The sequence below is a fragment of the Ahaetulla prasina genome, chromosome 2, assembly GCF_028640845.1.
Source record: "Ahaetulla prasina isolate Xishuangbanna chromosome 2, ASM2864084v1, whole genome shotgun sequence".
NCBI lineage: Eukaryota > Metazoa > Chordata > Lepidosauria > Squamata > Colubridae > Ahaetulla > Ahaetulla prasina.
Genome location: NC_080540.1, coordinates 70,822,117 through 70,842,184, shown reverse-complemented (window position 1 = coordinate 70,842,184; position 20,068 = coordinate 70,822,117). Strand labels below are relative to the sequence as shown.

General features: G+C 37.3%; 1 protein-coding gene across 1 annotated transcript in view; it reads left to right on the top strand.

Moving 5' to 3' along the window:
- The window catches only part of IARS1 (isoleucyl-tRNA synthetase 1), an 86,332-nt gene that overhangs the window by 37,830 nt on the left and 28,434 nt on the right, over nt 1-20,068 (top strand). Inside the window, exons 16-25 of the mRNA XM_058166436.1 lie at nt 624-818; nt 2,202-2,288; nt 3,396-3,479; nt 4,343-4,490; nt 8,504-8,624; nt 10,233-10,324; nt 10,556-10,633; nt 13,421-13,542; nt 15,566-15,668; nt 15,803-15,886. Coding sequence (XP_058022419.1) covers nt 624-818; nt 2,202-2,288; nt 3,396-3,479; nt 4,343-4,490; nt 8,504-8,624; nt 10,233-10,324; nt 10,556-10,633; nt 13,421-13,542; nt 15,566-15,668; nt 15,803-15,886 — 1,114 coding nt within the window. The remainder of the gene's footprint in view (nt 1-623; nt 819-2,201; nt 2,289-3,395; nt 3,480-4,342; nt 4,491-8,503; nt 8,625-10,232; nt 10,325-10,555; nt 10,634-13,420; nt 13,543-15,565; nt 15,669-15,802; nt 15,887-20,068) is intronic.

The following is a 20,068-nucleotide window of genomic DNA, read 5'->3' as shown; positions in this document are numbered from 1 at the left end:
GCCTGCAGACTGGAACAGAGAGTAAGTCAGTAGGTGAACTTTACAATGGGAGATAAAGCCTGGAAGTCTGAAATTTTAGAAACTGAAATGGCACTTTGTCTAAGGATTGAAAGCTGGGGATAAATCCATAGCTCAGAAAGTCAAAAGGAACTAAGGTCCTGAAGCTAGCGCAATATAGATCAGGAAAAAAGAGAATTGTTTCTGACGAAAGAGCAGGCCTTCAAGGAGTTCTCCTCCTAGAAGAAGCCCTGGCCTTGATTGATTAAAGAAGATGGGGCTTTTTCCTCTTAAGGAGTCCCACAAACTCCACTGCTCAGCTTTTTTAAAGTGCTGTCTTGCGTTAGGGCTGACTTTAGGGATTGCCATGTCATTTATTTATTTATTTATTAAAATTAAATAACACAGATTTCACTGAATTGGTTCACAGCAGTTTTCTGCAAAAGCAAACATCAACGGTATGAATAATACAATATCTGTGTTAATTGAAACGATAAAACCACCGAAACTGATGGTGTCTATACACGAGGGAAAAATATTATGAGAAAGCTTTAGTGAGGTCTACATTACTACTTCTGAAATAAATATTCAGTTTCAGTTACTGGATTTTTTTTCTCTCTCTTTAGTGTTGATCACATAACTATCCCTTCATGCTGTGGCAAAGGTGTTTTACATCGTGTTTCAGAAGTGTTTGACTGCTGGTTTGAAAGTGGAAGTATGCCTTATGCCCAAGTCCATTATCCATTTGAGAATAAGAGAGAGTTTGAAGATGCTTTTCCTGCTGATTTCATAGCTGAAGGCATTGACCAAACCAGAGGATGGTAACAGTTTTATTTTTTATTCCATGCAAGGCTTTATAAATGTAGCCGTGTGCTGAGAATTCTTATCTTAAAATAGTGCTGCTTTTTATCCAAAAGGGAGATCCTGAATCTAAGACAATACTTTCAATAGGAAGTATAAATAATAATATCAAAATAGCTGTGGTACACAATCTGCATTGCCAGACTCACCAGTTAATTGCAAAAAGCAGCTTTATAGCTCAACATCTTGCAACAATATATTTAACACCATCACACAACATCTACCTTTCCCAGGTCCTTGTGAAGCACTAACTAACCCAAAAGGACAAGGAGAGTACAAAATTAATTAATTAATTGTATTATGTATCAATATTAGTTGCTTGTAAAATAAAATACGTACAATGAATTGGTTTCACATCTGGCTTTATCAGCCAGATGTGAACTCATTTAAAATTACTATAAGAAAAACTCTTCTCCTTCCAACAGAAACAGGAAAAGAGAAGAAAAGGAAAACATGCGATGGGTTAGATACACTGATAGAAAAAAGAAGAAAATAAAACTGAAGATTAGAGGAGGGGAAGAGATAAGAAGACAAGTATTGAAAATAAAAAGAGAAACCTTACCTAGATATTACAAAGGTTAAATTTAATTAGGCAAGCAACAAGAATTAATTTCATCCATCACAAGTTGGCTGGTTACACGGGCACTATTGTTCAGATCATTTGCATTTCCCACTAATGTGTTTCTTTTTAAAAAAGCATCTTCTTTCTGAGCCAAAGTAGGACAGTCTGCATCAGTTGTGGTATTATGGCAGGTAAGGATTATTTATTTACAACTGATAGGCTGTCTGACTCCCAATAATTCTGGGCAGTTTACAATTAAAAGTATAAAAGAAAAAATTGTGACTGGCCCCCAAAACAACACATAGCTAAAGAAACCCAACAGGCTGAACTTCACTTTGGCTCCAGAGCTAGGAGAATATGATAGTTAGGGTTTTACTAGCTTCCTGCATAGCATCAGTGGCATCAGGATGAAGCAATCTGGATCTCTGGGTGAATATCATTCCAGAGAGCAGACAAGCTTCCTGGGTAACACAAGATGGGTAAAATACAATGGTTTAAATATATAAATATTATTTATAGTCAGCACATAACTTCAGATGTTTCAGACACGTATATTGGAAGCCAGTAATTCGAAGAGAATAATTCAAGTTCATATTTTCCAGAAGTTTCTGTAAGCAGAATATACTTTTGGGAAATAGAGAGTTCTTAATATCGCCCTGCTTTCAAATGTACTATAAAGAATTGGCTTGGTTTAATTAAAAAATCATAAGTTTACAAAAATGTAAGGATATTATTTTAACAACAACTGGCTTAACGTCATCTAGTATCATTTCCCCCCCAGGTTTTACACTCTGCTGGTGTTATCGTCAGCTCTCTTCGGAAAGCCTCCTTTCAAAAATGTAATTGTAAATGGCCTAGTTCTTGCCAGGCAAGTATAATAATATTTTATTCTTTATTAAATTTCTCCTGCCTATATTGAAAATTTGTCTGTGGGTAATCTGTAGTGTCATTATTATTATTTATTAAATTTGTTTCTGCCCCTCTCGCTGCAAGGTGATTCTGAGCAGCTTACAGCATCAAACTAAAACCGTAATATATATATATATTACTCCTAGTAGCACGAAGCTGTAAACACCTAGCCTGAAGATGACGAATGGGATTTCGTTGAAATGTCGCCAAGACACTTCCAATTTTACGTGGGCGAAAACCCGAATAACCAAAGAGCTACATACAAACACCCACGAAAACCTCAGAACACACACATATATATACATATATATATACACACACACACACACACACACACAAATGCAGGGGTGTCCAAACTTGGCCCTTTGGAGAGTGGTGGACTTCAACTCCCAGAATTCTCCAACTAGCAACTTGCTTAAATTTATAGCTCATGCTGGCTGGGGAATTCTGGGAGTTGAAGTCCACCACTCTCCAAAGGGCCAAGTTTGGACACCCCTGGACAAATGTATAAAGTCCAATAAAATTGTAATGAAAACACAAATTATAACTGAAACTAAACAGTAATAGTATTATGAATATGTACAAAAAGAGCAGAATGTACACAGGTGTGTGTGTGGGGTAAAGTGGGAACTGCTATTAGTTGATCAACCATCTCCAGTGTGGTACAACCCCCCCACCCCCCCGGACCCCAAGCCAATTGGGAGAGCCAGGTCTTCGGGCTCTTGCGGAAGATCAAGAAGGTAGGAATCATAAACTATGTATTCATTGAGCTCCTTAAAATGAAGTGACAGTTTCTTCAGAAAGGATTCAAGTTCAACTAGAATTTCAGAGGGGTAAAATGAACTGAAAATGTATTGGCTAATGAAACTTAACCATAAGTCTGAACTATTAAATGTGGATTGCCAAAGTAATGGTTGTTTTTTTCCCATCTGTATTTTGCAGCACACTATCAATGTTTTTTGCCTTTTGCCAGATGTTGAACAAATTTCTCATGGGGAGCTGAATTAATGTGAAAACTGCCAAAAAGGTGTGTTTTCTTATATTTCTTATGTTTAATCCCTCCTAGTGATGGGCAAAAGATGAGCAAACGAAAGAAGAATTACCCAGATCCAACAAAAATTGTCAACTCTTATGGAGCTGATGCACTGAGGTACGAATCTGCTGGTCTTCTCTTCCTGTTCTCATTAATTTCTGTGAGTCTTTGATGCCCTCAGGATGTATTGGGATAGCATGGCTATCAGCCATGTTGGCTGGTAATAATGGGAAGTTCTTTATATTTTAAAAATAAAAATTTACAGCAGTAGAAAATTGAAAAAAAAAATACATACAGTGAACTTGAGGACTATAGATTGCATGCTGTTGGTCCACCAAGGTGAATCATGTGACTGAACACAGGGTAGCTGGGTCAGCTCTGTCATATAAATACAGCTAGTAAGTTTATTGAGCATCTTCTGGATCAGTGGTATGCCTTAATCAGATATTAAAAACATTTAGGGTTTGTTTTTTTGAATCTTAGCTAAAATTTGTCTTCATGGTAATCTTGAATAATTATGTTATTTGGAAATTCAGGGAGTATGCCTGAAAAAAAATCAAGTTGAGGAAAGCTATTGACTAAAAACATGAAAAAATACTTGAAAAGAATGAAATGAATGAAACTGAATTGAGAACAAAGTCTTTTCAAATGGGTTTCTAAAGTTGCATTCAGCAGATAAAACAGGATTGCAATTAATAAAATATGCTAAGTCTATTAGGCTGTTCTGTAAATGCTAATAAATTTTTATGTAGCTAAGTTTTGTGTGGGGAAGGCTTGCAATTAGATTAACACCATTGATTAAGGCTGTTGTTTTAATTGGGAACATTGCATGTTAATAAAGTTGCTAAGCGATGTCAACCCATCTTTCCTGGGCATGAATTAAAGAATTGTCAGAATGTTAAAAGTACCCATGTTTTAAGTGGCGGCTGAACATTCGAAAGCAGAAATTTTTTTCTCTATATTTCTATTTACTGCTATAGGTTGTACCTTATCAATTCTCCAGTTGTAAGAGCGGAAAACCTAAGGTTCAAGGAGGAAGGCGTAAGAGATGTGCTGAAAGATGTCTTCCTCCCCTGGTATAATGCCTATCGCTTTCTGATTCAGAATGTTGTCATTCTGCAACTCAAGGTATAAAACTTCCAATTATTGCCAATAAAGGCACGTTGGGGGTGTGTGTGTGTTTCTGCCATTATTAAACAGCAATTTTATATACGATCTGCTTTCTTGTTTTAATGGTTTCTGTTTATATTGTTGTTCAATTTATATGTTCCTTGGCCTCGTGCCGTTTTCTTGACTTATCTTTTTTATCAAACTGCATGTCAGGCTGCCTCTGATTATATTTAGGAAAGAATACACCTTGACTTCATTTGCAAATAAAGAAAAGTACTTTTACTAAATACATCATGACTGCAGCAGTATAAAGTTGGATCCGAGACAAAATATGGCTAATATTCCATATCCCCCCATTAGTCCCTCCTCTCCTCAGGAGGTCAGGCTGGTCTGGTCCAATGCCAGCTCCTTCTCGGCCCTCATGGTAATCTTCTTCCGCAGGTCTCTAGCTGTTAATCATCTCAGGAATGCAGTCTCTGCTGAAAAGCCCGCGCTCTAACATTCTTGCTGATTTCAACCATTAATCATCCTTCCCTTTCTGTTATGTCAGATGACACTCTTAAAGGGCCCTCTTCCCTTACCCTGAATAGGGCAGTAATACATCTTAGATCCTTAAACTATTTTACATTACACAAAGAACCCATTACATTCTAACTACTGAATATAAATTGTACAAAAATATGTGAGGATTGGAGTGGAGGCTGACACTGCACTCCATATGCATCAGTTTTTCTATTGGCATCCTTCAGTCTCAAAAGACTGTGGTATCGTGCTCTGGAAACAGCATCTAGTTTGGCTAAAAAGGCCAATTCGAGAGTGGCAGTTCCACACTGAGGGCAGATACATTCTGTCCCCTGCCCAGCCCCCAGATTTTGCTGGTTCCGGGACTGCCTTTTTGCCTCAGCCTGCTGAACAAATGTCTCTTCGAATTGGAGAAGGCCATGCTGCGTCTTTAGCCTTTAAGCTGAACAATCGGAGGTCAAGGTTTCCCAGTTGTTAATGTCCATTCCCAGGGCCTTTAGGTCCCTCTTGCAGATATCCTTATATCACAACTGTGGTCTCCCTCTGAGGCGCTTTCCCTGCACTAATTCTTAATACAGGAGATCTTTCGGAATCCATCCCTCAGCCATTCTCACAACATGCCCAAGCCAGTGTAGACGTCGCTGTTTCAGTAGTGTATACATGCTAGAAATTCCAGCACGTTCCAAGACTGCGCTATTTGGAACTTTGTCCTGCCAGGTGATGCCAAAAATACTTCGGAGACAGCGCATATGAAAGGTGCAACTTTCTCTCCTGCTGTGCATAAAGGGTCCATATGCATCAGTGCAGTTTTAAAATTAAATGGAAATGTAGTTTATCTTTGCTCTTATTGGAACCATTGTCCAATTAGAATATCAGACATAATGTATGGAGCTGTAAAACCAATGTTATATACTTGAATCTGGGACTATTGCTTTTAATATTCTGTTCTGTTTTAAACATTTAATATCATGCTGAGTTCCTCATAGTGGTAGCTGTGGGTATCTCTGTTGGGACATAGCAGACTACTTGTGCAAAATTTCAAATATATCTAATAAAAAAAAGTTAACGAGAAGTTAAGGGAACAAAGCACCAGTCCCCAATGTCACTTTTATGTCTAAGAAGAACTCTGGGCCTGGAACATAAATTAAATAACAATGAAGGCTAGTTAGAAGATGAAAAATGGTAAAGAATTATAGAATCACTGAATGTATGAGTTTGAGGATCCTGTAAAGTCACCTAATCCATTACTTTCTTCATGGAATAGTAGGAGGAAAGACATGTTAAGAGTGTATCTTTGCAAGTGATAAAGTGAGATGAAGCTCATGAAAGCTTATTTATTAATTGGAAATAACAATTATGTTAGTTGGAATAGGTGCTACCATACCTGGTTTTATTACTGTGTGCTGGAATCCACAAAATCCAGCCTGGCATATGGCCATCCAGTCTCCAGTTGAGAGCCTCCAGAAGTGGGAGTTACAACATCATCTAATATTCTATAATTCTGATTTTAATTTTTTTTAAAAATCTGATGGTTCTTGCCTTGCTCTCAGTTCAACAGATATTTAAGTCCGCTTTCCCTTGCATGCGATACATTTTTTTAGATTTTTATACACAACCATCTAACCTTCTCTTAGTCTTTTCTTAAGCATGCCCCCCTCTTTTATTATTCTTAACAGGACTTGGTTTTTAGACCACTTAAAGGTAGTCTTCAACTTACAATCACAATTGGATCTAAAATTTCCATTGCTAAGCAAGGTAGTTCTGAAGTGAGTTTATAAACCAATATTTTGTTATAGATTTTTTTTTCCACCATCAAAATGGCTTCTCTGAAAGCATACATGAAATGATCTAAATAATAGAAGCACCCTTGAGAGCAGAAAATCAGAAGTAGTACTTTGGATTTAAAAGTAGTTCATTGGGTTGCTTGAGAGTATGGCTTTGGAATAATTGCTTTTAGGCACCCTATGCACAGATATAATAAAGTATTGTAGGGTTTAAATTTAAACTTGTCTGTGTCCTAGATTGGTTAAATATAATAATACACCAAGGTCTTCAGAAGTTTCTGAAACTTCATGATCCAAATTCTGATGGCCAAAACTTTTGGTTATCTACTGAATCCAAACCCCTTTCTGTTTTTGTCAAAGTCCTTAATTGATAATTTTGCCATCTTTGAATTAGCATAATGTTATAACACCTTTTGTTGTAACCAGTGACATGAATTTATTTTTTAAAAACTATCACTGAGGAAAATCACTGCCACTATGAGAAGCCACCAGTGTAAATGGCAAATTGCCTCCCATCCCACCAATATCATAGGTGTATGTCCTCTGCCTCTGTGATCAAACTTTGGAATTTAATAGCAGCAGCAGCAGCAACAACAACAATAACTGTTTATATCTATCAAAATGTAATAAAATACTGGCTTCACTTTCACTGTATTTGAGAACTTCATTGATGATTCCTGGATGTTATGAATGGTAATGAATGTTTGTGCCTGTCAAAAAATTTAATTGGTGCTCTCAGCTACTATTACATTTCAGAAAAGTCATTGCGCAGAGAAACTAACAGATGGTTATTTGGTAGGGAAAACTTTATCACATATATACTCTCAAATACATGATATTGCTTATGGGAAATCGATCATTTGAGGAGCTTGTAATTATACAGCTCTTATAATATCTGAGCTTTCAAAATAACTTTGGAGACCTTGCAATAAAGGCAGCAGATTTCAAAAAGTAGAAAACAAAATTGCTTTACTTTTTTAGCAGTCACCTTTACAGGCAGATCTTCAAAGTTTTATAATTAACCAGCTATTTCTGAGTCTCCCCAGGCACTGTTCACAATATAGCAATTCAAGTTTGCCCTGATATTTTACTTCCCCCCCCCCTTTTATTAAATCACTGAACTGCATTTTGGTACCAAAATATTGGTCTCATTATAGTTGTGCTCATTGCCTTGAAAATGTATTTGTATAAGTGATGTGCTTTGGCAATTATGCCACTTAAATTATTTATTTATGAATAAATGTTATAATAGGAGTGAAGTCCATAAAAGGCCCTTAAATGAGAACCTTGAAAGCATCTATTTCTTATGAAACTAGTTTTAAAGTTCTCTAGACTTATTAATGTAATTGAAACTTATATAATATCCTTGCCAAACTATTTGAACTGATCGTATAGAAAATTTTTATTCTCTTAGCATGACAAGATGGTATAGTTCTTAAGGTAAACAGGGCTTTTGAATGGCATTCAAGGCATATCTTTTATTCTCAGATATACAGAGTAATCTGCAGTTGTTTGCATATAGAAGAACATGTTCTAAGAATAATTAAATTTATTACAGCTCTACATGAGTTGCAAGAATCGGGAGTCGTGTTTTTATGTATATTTCTTGCAAAAATCTGTGCCAGCTTTCAACCCTTAATTAAGCCGCCAAAAAAGTTCTAATTAAGAACATTTTCCATGCAATAAACTATGTTCCTTGTTTTATTTTTTAATCCATGTTCATAGAAAGATGGGAAGGAATTCCTTTACAATGAGAATACAATTAAAGAAAGCAACAACATTATGGATAAATGGATCTTTTCCTTCACACAATCACTGATTCAGTTCTTCAGGGCTGAGATGGCCGGTGCGTACATTTTATCAGTGTTTCAGCATCAAATTAGCCTTGTGATCTGTATGCATGCTCAATCTGTTTAGGCATAAGATTATACATGTTTGTTGACTGTTGAGTGAAATTGACCAGCTTTTTGTGCAGTTTTTTTTGGGGTGGGGGAGAAAGGAAATTATCACTGTGGTAGAGAGTTGCTCTGCCAGTTACTGATATATTTTATGCATCTGTTGCTTTTAAAAAAAACTCTTTTGCTGCCCTAATGGGCACAATCCAGTTCTGTTTAGCAGCTTCGATGTTGTTTTCCTCTGTGTGCATCTAGTCCAGAGATTGGAAAAGGAGATGATGGTACAAAAATGCATCATTTTCATTGCTGCCATTTTCTTCCTTCCCCTCAAAACATCACATTTTAATAGGTAGAATAGAATAGAATAGAATAGAATAGAATAGAATAGAATAGAATAGAATAGAATAGAATAACAACGTTGGAAGGGACCTTGGAGGTCTTCCAGTCCAACCCCCTGCTTAGGCAGGAAACCCTACACCATTTCAGACAAATGGTTATCCAACATCTTCTTAAAAACTTCCAGTGTTGGAGCATTCACAACTTCTGGAGGCAAGTTGTTCCACTGATTAATTGTTCTAACTGTCAGAAAATGTCTCCTTAATTCTAATTTGCTTCTGTCCTTGATTAGTTTCCACCCATTGCTCTTTGTCCTACCCTCAGGTGCTTTGAAGAATAGTTTGACTCCCTCTTCTTTGTGGCAGCCCCTGAGATATCAGAACACTGCTATCATGTCACCCCAGTCCTTCTTTTCATTAAACTAGACATACCCAGTTCCTGTAACCCTTCTTATATGTTTTAGCCTCCAGTCCCCTAATCATCTTTGTTGCTCTTCTCTGGACTCTTTCTAGAGCCTAGGTCTAGTGTTTGCTTTTATCTTTTATTTAATATGTTTATTTTTAAATGTTAGTTGCCTCAAGGGAAACTGAACAAATATAGTGGTAAAATAAAGAATAAAGAAATGGCCATCACTGCTAAAATAAATACCTTTCACATATATTTATCTTATCAGTCATATGCAGAAAGTAGAAATCCATCCCAAAATGTGATTTGCTGCTGAAATAACTATTTCTGCCGTTTGCTTAATCAGAAAAGTCTTACTGATTAAAGCTCTAACAGTGGTCTCTGTGTGTGAGTGTTTGGGTTTGTGTGTGTGTATCTCTGAGTATCCCTTCATTGCAACGTAGACATCAATAAAGAAAATGTTTTGAGTTTGGCAGAAACTCGGGGGACTATTTTCTCAGAGATTGCTGTGTTTTTGGAAACTGTGCCCTGTAAATGAATCCCCATATTCCTGTTCGGTGTAGATTTAATTCCTATTCTTCTGTCACTAATCTTAAGCAAAAATTAGCTTTGGTTATATAACCATATCAACAATTATTATTAATGCAAGTTTTAATCTGGTAGTAGATTTGCAAAGTTAAATAAAAAAAAATGGCTTCCTCTATTTTAATTTTTTGGTCACAAAATTGTTGCAGTATTAACCAAATCATTCTGTGAGAAAAAGAGACTGAAATGAAGGAAAAAAAAACTATTACACATTTTTTCCCTTTAATTTTTAGCCTACAGACTGTACACAGTAGTTCCCCGACTGGTTAAATTTGTAGACATTTTAACCAACTGGTATGTCAGAATGAATCGAAGGAGGTTAAAGGTAAATTAATTTCCCCCCCCCAATGTACTGTATATATTCATGACATCTATTTATTTGAGTTGCTTTTATGTTGAGAAATAATTTAGAGAAATAATAAACCCAAGTGGCTTAAAAATAAATGCTTTTGATGGAATTAATATTTTATTCAAACCTGATTGCTATTTTGCTTAAAATATGTGAATAAATAAAAAATAAAAATGTCTAATTACTCTTTTGTATCTAAATGGGTAGGGTGAGAATGGAACAGAAGACTGCATTATGGCCTTAGAAACCTTATTCAACGTTCTCTACTCCATGTGCAGACTTATGGTGAGAATATATTATAATCTGCATTTATTCTAATGTTAGCTTAGATAGAAGGAGATTGTAGCCAAAGCTATATATATATTCTGATGGAGTATAGTTTATGGGTTATACAACCAATTTTTTAAAAAGAATTTCAATTTTTTTTTAAAAAACTGCACTCTTCCTAACCAGAGCATAATTTATTACTAATAATTATTACTAATTATTAAATTATTAATAATTTCCCTTCGTAGTCAGGCCAACATTCAATACAGATATTTCTAAAGCTAATAATTGCATTTGAAGCATTCTTTACTGCACATCAGCCATATTTGACTCCCAGTTTGTTGTTAATGTAGCCTTTTCTTAAAATTGAGCTTTATTTAAATACTATGACTTGTAACAATGGTATGCAGAACTTGTATACTACAATCTAAATAAGCTATGCTAAAAGGAAACTAAATAGCAAAGAAAGGACAAGGGAAGGCAAGAAAGGCAAAATAATGGTTATGTCAGAATTCACTGGAGAACAAGAACAAATTGCATTTGTACTTCTAATATCCACAAGAGAAATGACAGTTGTGCAAAAGATTTCTGAGGTGGAAAGGTTTTACTATTGTTTTCTCTTCCCTTTTCGTGGGAATGTAACTATATGGTATGAGCTGTGGTGGTGCAGTGGTTAGAATGCAGTACTGCAGGCTACTTCTGCTGACTGCTGGCTGCCTGCAATTTGGCAGATCGAATCTCACCAGGCTCAAGGTTGACTCAGCCTTCTATCCTTCTGAGGTCGGTAAAATGAGGACATGTTGGGGACAATATGCTGACTCCTGTAAACCACTCAAGGAGAGCTTTAAAGCACTGTGAAGCGGTATATAAGTCTAAGTGCTATTGTTATATGTGTGTGTAAGTGTGGAGTACTCTGGACATCTTGTTAGGCAGTTGAAGGCCTCTGCAGGAAATATTGCAGCTCTCCAACATAAACTGGAAGTTAGAGGACCAGTCCTCCTCTAATATAGCTTATCTGATACAAACCAGAATAAACACACATCCTGTTCTTACTGATTTTTCAGGATGATTGCTTGTAGAGCAGTTGCAGAGAACCAGGTACTATCAGATAAGCTATAACATTTTGTGTTCTCATGCTGTTCATTAGATTGCTTTACATTATATTGAGACTTGGCGTCCAGCCACTGGATGGTAGAAAGTTAATGTATTATAGTTCCATCTGTCTTACAGTTTCTGATAGAGGTAAACAGATGAGTAAAGTACAATTTTGATTACTGGCACAATTGTCTTTTCATTGTGTAAATTCTGTTAGCATTCATTGCAGAAATGACATAGATGAGATTCAATAACCATCTCAGTAAAATTTATAATCAGTCAAGAATTTAGAATATGCAGCATAATGTGAGTTAAGACCATATTGTCATTTCAGGCACCTTATACTCCGTTTATTACCGAACTAATGTACCAGAATTTGAAGACTCTTATTCATCCTGCTTGTGTTCAGGAGAAGACTACTGATAGCATTCACTACCTCATGCTTCCTCAAGTTAGGTGAGCAATTGTGTAATTATCAGCTTGATTTACTGTTTAACTTGCTTTCATTCTCTACTGTTGGAATTCTGTGCATATGTCATTCATAACCTGAAAAAAAACTTTGAGGCCTTTTAATTCTTTTGAAATAGATCATTGCTAAAGACGCTAGCTTAACAGTTGTATAATATAGGCAATCTTGAGGACTTGACAGATTTTGGGATTGGATTGTTTTAGTTTTTACTTTTGGTAATTCCTGTATCAGCTGTGCAACCTAGTGCTAACAGATTGAGAAACATGCGATGTTGGTTGATCAATTATTTTTAAAGCTTGGATGCTTTATTGTATTTTATCAATGTAGAGTATGTGAATCATCGACAATCCCTTTTGATTGGCAGAACACAGTTTCAGTTAATAAATAATCAAGTAGGGTAAACTGTTGAGGATATATTGCAGTGAAAATGAAAAACAAATAGGTTAAAACTAATCATATCCTTTTATTGATTACATCTTCCATATCTAATCTTGATGGCTGTAATGGAGATAGTGCCTATATTGTGGGAAAATGCTAAAGAAAGTAAAGACCTTCTTTAGGCTCAAAGAGAAGATGAAAACATTGGCAGTACCTGGGAGCTTGGCTTATTCATTCTTCTAGCTCTAGTAGTTGCCCTTTGGGACCGGAATAGAAGTCAACCAGCAAAACCAGTCACCTTAAAAGGTGAGGTTGAACTATATCAGTGGCCAAGCATTATGTTTGGTCCAGATATTTAGACTTTATTTGGCATTTTATTCTACCTATCAAGCCCCAGCCAAGGACCTGGGATAGACAGAAGTTTTTGTCAGATGGTGTTAAAGATGTTGCTGCAAGATGTTAGCTGTTTCAGGTAAAGCTATTTGGAAAAATTGCCTGAAACCGTGATGCTTGTTTCACTGATATGGTTGGCAAAAAGGATTTGTTTGATTTGGATATGTCTCATTCTTGCTTGTGCTATTTGTTTTCCACATCTAGTCTATAATGAAGGCTAAAGTAATTTCTCAAGATAGTAGAAGGATCTTATTGAGAATGAAAATCTCTTCTTTCAGAGTTGTGGATTTTTAAAGTATAAAAATATAGTGATTACTGGCACAATTGTCTTTTCATTGTGTAAATTCTGTTTGCATTCATTGCAGAAATGACATAGATGAGATTCAATAACCATCTCAGTAAAATTTATAATCAGTCAAGAATTTAGAATATGCAGCATAATGTGAGTTAAGACCATATTGTCATTTCAGGCACCTTATACTCCGTTTATTACCGAACTAATGTACCAGAATTTGAAGACTCTTATTCATCCTGCTTGTGTTCAGGAGAAGAATACTGATAGCATTCACTACCTCATGCTTCCTCAAGTTAGGTGAGCAATTGTGTAATTATCAGCTTGATTTACTGTTTAACTTGCTTTCATTCTCTACTGTTGGAATTCTGTGCATATGTCATTCATAACCTGAAAAAAAACTTTGAGGCTTTTTAATTCTTTTGAAATAGATCATTGCTAAAGACGCTAGCTTAACAGTTATAGGCAATCTTGAGGACTTGACAGATTTTGGGATTGGATTGTTTTAGTTTTTACTTTTGGTAATTCCTGTATCAGCTGTGCAACCTAGTGCTAACAGATTGAGAAACATGCAATGTTGGTTGATCAATTATTTTTAAAGCTTGGATGCTTTATTGTATTTTATCAATGTAGAGTATGTGAATCATCGACAATCCCTTTTGATTGGCAGAACACAGTTTCAGTTAATAAATAATCAAGTAGGGTAAACTGTTGAGGATATATTGCAGTGAAAATGAAAAATAAATAGGTTAAAACTAATCATATCCTTTTATTGATTACATCTTCCATATCTAATCTTGATGGCTGTAATGGAGATAGTGCCTATATTGTGGGAAAATGCTAAAGAAAGTAAAGACCTTCTTTAGGCTCAAAGAGAAGATGAAAACATTGGCAGTACCTGGGAGCTTGGCTTATTCATTCTTCTAGCTCTAGTAGTTGCCCTTTGGGACCGGAATAGAAGTCAACCAGCAAAACCAGTCACCTTAAAAGGTGAGGTTGAACTATATCAGTGGCCAAGCATTATGTTTGGTCCAGATATTTAGACTTTATTTGGCATTTTATTCTACCTATCAAGCCCCAGCCAAGGACCTGGGATAGACAGAAGTTTTTGTCAGATGGTGTTAAAGATGTTGCTGCAAGATGTTAGCTGTTTCAGGTAAAGCTATTTGGAAAAATTGCCTGAAACCGTGATGCTTGTTTCACTGATATGGTTGGCAAAAAGGATTTGTTTGATTTGGATATGTCTCATTCTTGCTTGTGCTATTTGTTTTCCACATCTAGTCTATAATGAAGGCTAAAGTAATTTCTCAAGATAGTAGAAGGATCTTATTGAGAATGAAAATCTCTTCTTTCAGAGTTGTGGATTTTTAAAGTATAAAAATATAGTGACGACTGCCACACCGCATGTAGCTTTTGGTGTGTAACTTGTTCAAATGTCTTTGAAATCTTATTGTATAATGTCTATTAGAAAGCTCTATGGTAATTTATAGAGTAGTAAATTAATTTGTGGCGTTCCTGTTGCCTTATTTTTTCAATTAATGATGCCTAATATTATTACCATTTATGAATATAATTAAAAATACTGTATATTGACTGACTTGGTTATATATCCCATTTCTCTTTGTTTAATAATAAATATACATTTAATAATGACTTGGCTGTAAAGTCTAGGGCTGTGATGGTGAACCTATGGCATGCGTGTCAGAGGTGGCATGCAGAGCCCTTTCTGCTGGCACGTGCGCCGTCGCCCCAGGTCAGATCTCCATGGTGTTTCTTTTGTGAGCTTCTGTTTCCCTGCAAACGATGAAACAGAAGCTCACGAAAGAAAAAGATCTTACCTCTTGCCATGCTGCCGGTGTTGGGATGCCCCGCCTCCCGCCGGCCAGCTAGTCTTTGGGTCTGCTGTGCATTCATGCATATCAGCACATATGCACATGTTCACATGCGCGCAACTTTCAGTTTGGGCATGCACACGTGTATATTTTAGGCAATCAATGTCTAAAAGGTTCACCATCACTGGTCTAGGTCCTTGGTTCTGAGCGTATAAATCTTTATTTTACTTTTGTAAAACATCTTTTGTTTGTCATTTTTTTCTGTGCTATTTGAATGAGGAATATGTCCAATATATAGCAATTATTTGATGTATGTATATACTTGGAGAATGAGTGATCTTATATTTGGTAGTTTTGTTCTATTGCTTTAATGTCTGATCTTTTTTAATATTATTCTTTCAGTTTGTTTCTACTATTTTAATCCTATGTATTCTTGGTTTCTGGAACTCTGCATACATTGAGATAAAAAATTGTTTGCTCTTTCAATCTAGGGAAGACCTTATCGACAAAAACATAGAAAGTGCTGTTTCTCGGGTGCAGTCTGTTATTGAGCTGGGACGGGTAATCAGAGACAGGAAAACCATTCCAGTAAAGGTAAGATGTTCTCTATTTTCAGAAGTAAATCAATGAGCCCCAGAAAGAGGATTATATAGAAATACATTAATTGGCATTTTGCAGTTCTCCTCACTTTGCTTCTTCGGGACTGAAGTTCTTGAATTTGATTTTAGTATCCATTGAAAGAAGTGGTGGTCATCCAACAGGATTCTCAAGCACTGGAAGACATCAAGTCCTTGGAAAAGTATATACTTGAGGTAAGATGAACAAGTATATTAAAAACTCTCTCATCTCTGTTCAAATTTGCCAAATCAAAAAGCACAGAAGGTGATAATGATAGTTCACATGGAAAAATAGCAATGGTATTATTGTAGTTATTCAGTGGCTGTTAAATGCTTTGTCCATATTACACATGATGCTAGAAGTCCAGCTTTATCATGATAATTAAAGAATTATCTAAATGTATATAACATGTCCAAAATGACAAATATCTGTTGAAAAGTTTGCTGGATCAAAAGGAGGAATATGTCCTAATCAACTGTAACCTGACTTTGTTTAGATTAAAATAGACGGTTGAAAACAGAAGGAGAATGTCAAATCTTGATTGAGGAGCAATTAACAGTGTTGACTAGAAATTTAGTATAACATGAACCTAATTTAGAATGTTCTTCTCCAAAGATAATGGATTTAAAAAAATTCTATTTCAAGATACAATAGTATAATATGTCTCAAGGGAAGAGCCATTGTCTGTAACAGTATTGTTGAAAGTGGCTGCTAATTTTTTCTCCAAGTTTAAGATTCTGGTATTAATCTGTGAAGCCCTAAATATTTAAAACAACAATACCTGAGATAACTCCTTTCCACAAATAAATTAGCCATCACTGGAGTAGACCCTTAATAGAAGCTGCTCCTTTTTCCTGGCTCATGTAGAAAGTTAAACAGACACTGTCTTAACGAAGAGAAGAGATGTACTCGGCTTATGCAGTGTTTCAAGCACTTCTCCAAATTATTTTTGAAGCATGCATGTCCCTACAATGTATAAATTCAGATCATGAATATTGTGTCAGAATTTTTCAATAGGATGTAGATTTCAGAAGTCCTACAGACATTTAAAGGGACAGATTAACTATATGTGCTGTTGAATTTTATTTTTCAAACAATACTTTCATATTCTTCCTGTGTTTTTTCATTTAAGGACATTTTCTTTGGTGTTTTTATATACATACATACATACATACATACATACATACATATATATGTAGGTCTTTGGTTATTCGGGCTTTCTCCCGCGTAAAATTGGAAGTGTCTTGGCAACGTTTCGACGAAGTCTCATTCGTCATCTTCAGGCTTCAGCTTCGTGCTTCTGGGAACAATGTGTGATTGCAGCTGTTTCCTCCCTTCCAACTGCCAGTGGGGGCCCAAACCGACCGGGCAGGATATATATAACAAATATATATATATTTGTGTGTGTGTGTATATATATATATATATATATAGGTCTTTGGTTGTTCGGGTTTTCTCCCGTGTAAAATTGGAAGTGTCTTGGCGACGTTTCGACGAAGTCTCATTCGTCATCTTCAGGCTTCAGCTTCGTGCTTCTGGGAGCAATGTGTGATCGCAGCTGTTTCTTCCTTTTAACTGCTAGTGGGGGTTTGAACTGATTGGGTGGGAGCTTGGCTGTGCTCTGATTGGATGGGGGTTTTTCTGTGCTCTGATTGGCTGGGGGTGTGTCCTGTGTTGGTGGGGGCTTGGTTGTGCTCAGTCTAATCTGTGCTGCAGGGGGATTTGAGCTGGTGAGCTGCACTGCTGCTGTTTGGCTTCGTGTTCGTGGTCGTGCTACATCTTCGTAGTGGGTGTCAGTCTGCTGCATGTATGGATTGGAGGGGTTTGAAGTGGCTAATGTTGCAGCTGCGGTCTGGCTTCTGGTCCTTGGTCGTGCTTCCTGATCAGTGTGGGTTTGGGTGTGCTTTCTGGGTGGATGTGTGGTGGTGACATCCTGTGTGGACCTCGTGAGTGTGGGTCTGGTGTCATTCCTCGTGTTAGGGACACGTTTGTCAATAAGGGCAGGTTTCAAATGGCTGGTAGGCGGGAGGTATCATCTCGTTTGTTCATGCTGTGTGGGCGTTTTCTATCTCGATGGCTTCTCTGATTATTCTGTTGTTAAAGTGTTCAGTTTTGGCGATAGTTCTGGTCTTTTAAAGTCAATATCGTGTCCTGTGACTTTAAAGTGTTGGACCAGGGAAGAAGTTGGTTCCTCTTTTGAATGAGTTCTTGTGTTCTTCAATGCGTGCACTTATTCTTCTGTTGGTTTGTCCAATGTATGTGGTGGGGCAGGCGGTGCATGGGATTTCATATACTCCTTGATTTTCTAACTCAATTTTGTCTTTGGGGTTTCTTAGGATGGTGGATATTTTTGGTTTGTGCAGAATGCTGTCTTGATGTTATGTTTGTGGAGGATCTTGCTGATTCTGTCTGTGGTGCCTTTTATATATGGGAGGAGGGCTGTGCCATTTTCTTGCTCTCTGTCTTGGGTTTTAGTGGGGGTTCTTTTGGATTAGTTTGGTAATCTTATTTCTCTGGAATCCATTGGATGTTAGTACGTTTGTGAGAGTGTGTAGTTCGGTTTTAGGTGTTGTTCGTCAGCTAAGCATTTTGTTCTAGAGATGAGTGTCTTGGCTACGGAGTTGATCTGTGCTGGGTGGTGGTGTGAGAGTGCATGCAGATAGCGGTTTGTGTGTGTTTTCTTCTGGTAGATGGTGTGTCCTAGGGAGCCATTGGGTTTCTTGTAGACTAAGACATCTAGGAAGGAAGTTGGTTGTTAACTTCTGTTTCCATGGTGAACTGTATTTTGGGGTGTAGGCTATTGAGGTGTGTGAGGAAGTTTTCAAGTTTTTCTTTCCCGTGTGGCCAGATTATGAAGGTGTCGTCTACGTATCTGAGCCAGAGTTTGGGTTTGTGATCAGATTTTCTAGTGCTTGGGTTTCAAAGTGTTCCATGTAGAGGTTGGCAATGACAGGTGAGAGGGTGATCCCATGGGTGCGCCTTCTATTTGTTTGTATTTTTGTCCGTTATAGATGAAGTATGTGTTGGATAGGCAGTGGTTGGTCAGATCTAGTATGTGCTTGGGGGTTATATTTGTTTTGGATAGCTGTCAAGGCTTCTTTGATTGGCACTTGGGTGAAGAGGATATGACATCAAAGCTCACGAGTAGGTCGCTGGGCTGTAAGTTTTGTTTCTTTATGATCTCTATGAACTGGAATGAGTTTTTACGTGTGAGGCGATGGATTCTGCATAGGGCTGTAGTTGTTTGGCGAGAAATTTGGCTAGGTTTTGTAGAGGTGAGCCTATGGAGCTGACTATGGGTCTGAGTGGGGGTTCCTTCTTTGTGTATCTTGGGAGGCCAGAGCTTAGGGCATCTGGATGATTTCTCTCTGGGAATGATTCTTTGTTGGATTTCTTCGCTGATGGGGAGGCTTTTATTTTGGATCTAGTGGTTTTCTAGGTAGGTGGTGGGGTCTGTTTTAGGGGCTTGTATGCAGGGTCTTGGAGTAGGTTGGTTAATTTGGTTTGGTAGTCAGATGTGTTCATAACCACCGTGGCGTTGCCCTTGTCTGCTGGTAGGATTATTATGCTGGTATCTTTTTTCAGGTTAAGTAGTGCTGTCTGTTCCTCTTTGGGTAAGTTGCTTTTGGGTGGCTTGCTGCTGCAGAGGATGTTGGTGATTTCGAGTCTGATTTTGTTAGCGTCATCGGGGTTGATTTTGGTCAGGCTGGTTTCAACTCCGCATATAATGGTCTCAGTGGGGATGTATTTGGGAGTGACTGCAAAGTTGAATCCTTTGGAAAGGACATCGGTTTCAGCTTTGGTGAGGATCCTATCTGAGATGTTATGCACTGTTTGTTTCATGTGTTGCTGTGAGGGTGGAGGGGTTTGTTTCTGGCGTTCTTGTAGTCTTCGGAGTTTGTTGGTGTGTGTGTCTTGAGGGTGGTCTGTGTTTCGCCTCCAGACGGCAAGTTGTTTTGGATTTGTCCCAAAGTGCGGGTGCATCTTGTTGCTGAGTTTGAGGTGAAGTGTGAGGAGATCTTTGTTGATTTGATCTAGGAGGAATCTTTTTGTGTGAAGTTCATTTCTGATTAAGGCCAATTCTGTTCTTTTTAGGATGCGTTTGGTGGCTGCAGAGTTGGAGTGGAATTTCAATTGGAAGCATTTGGGGATTAAATTTTGATCTCGGCAGTTTCAGAGGAATGCAAGGTCACATAAAATGGAAGCTCTTTGGACTTCTAGTTTTCATAGGTCCTGGTCAGATGGTGGATTTCCTCCCGTAGAGGTGCAATATTTGTTTTCTGAGGTTTTCGCGGTGTTTGTATGTAGGTCTTTGGTTATTCGGGTTTTCTCCGTAAAATTGGAAGTGTCTTGGCGACGTTTCGATGAAGTCTCAT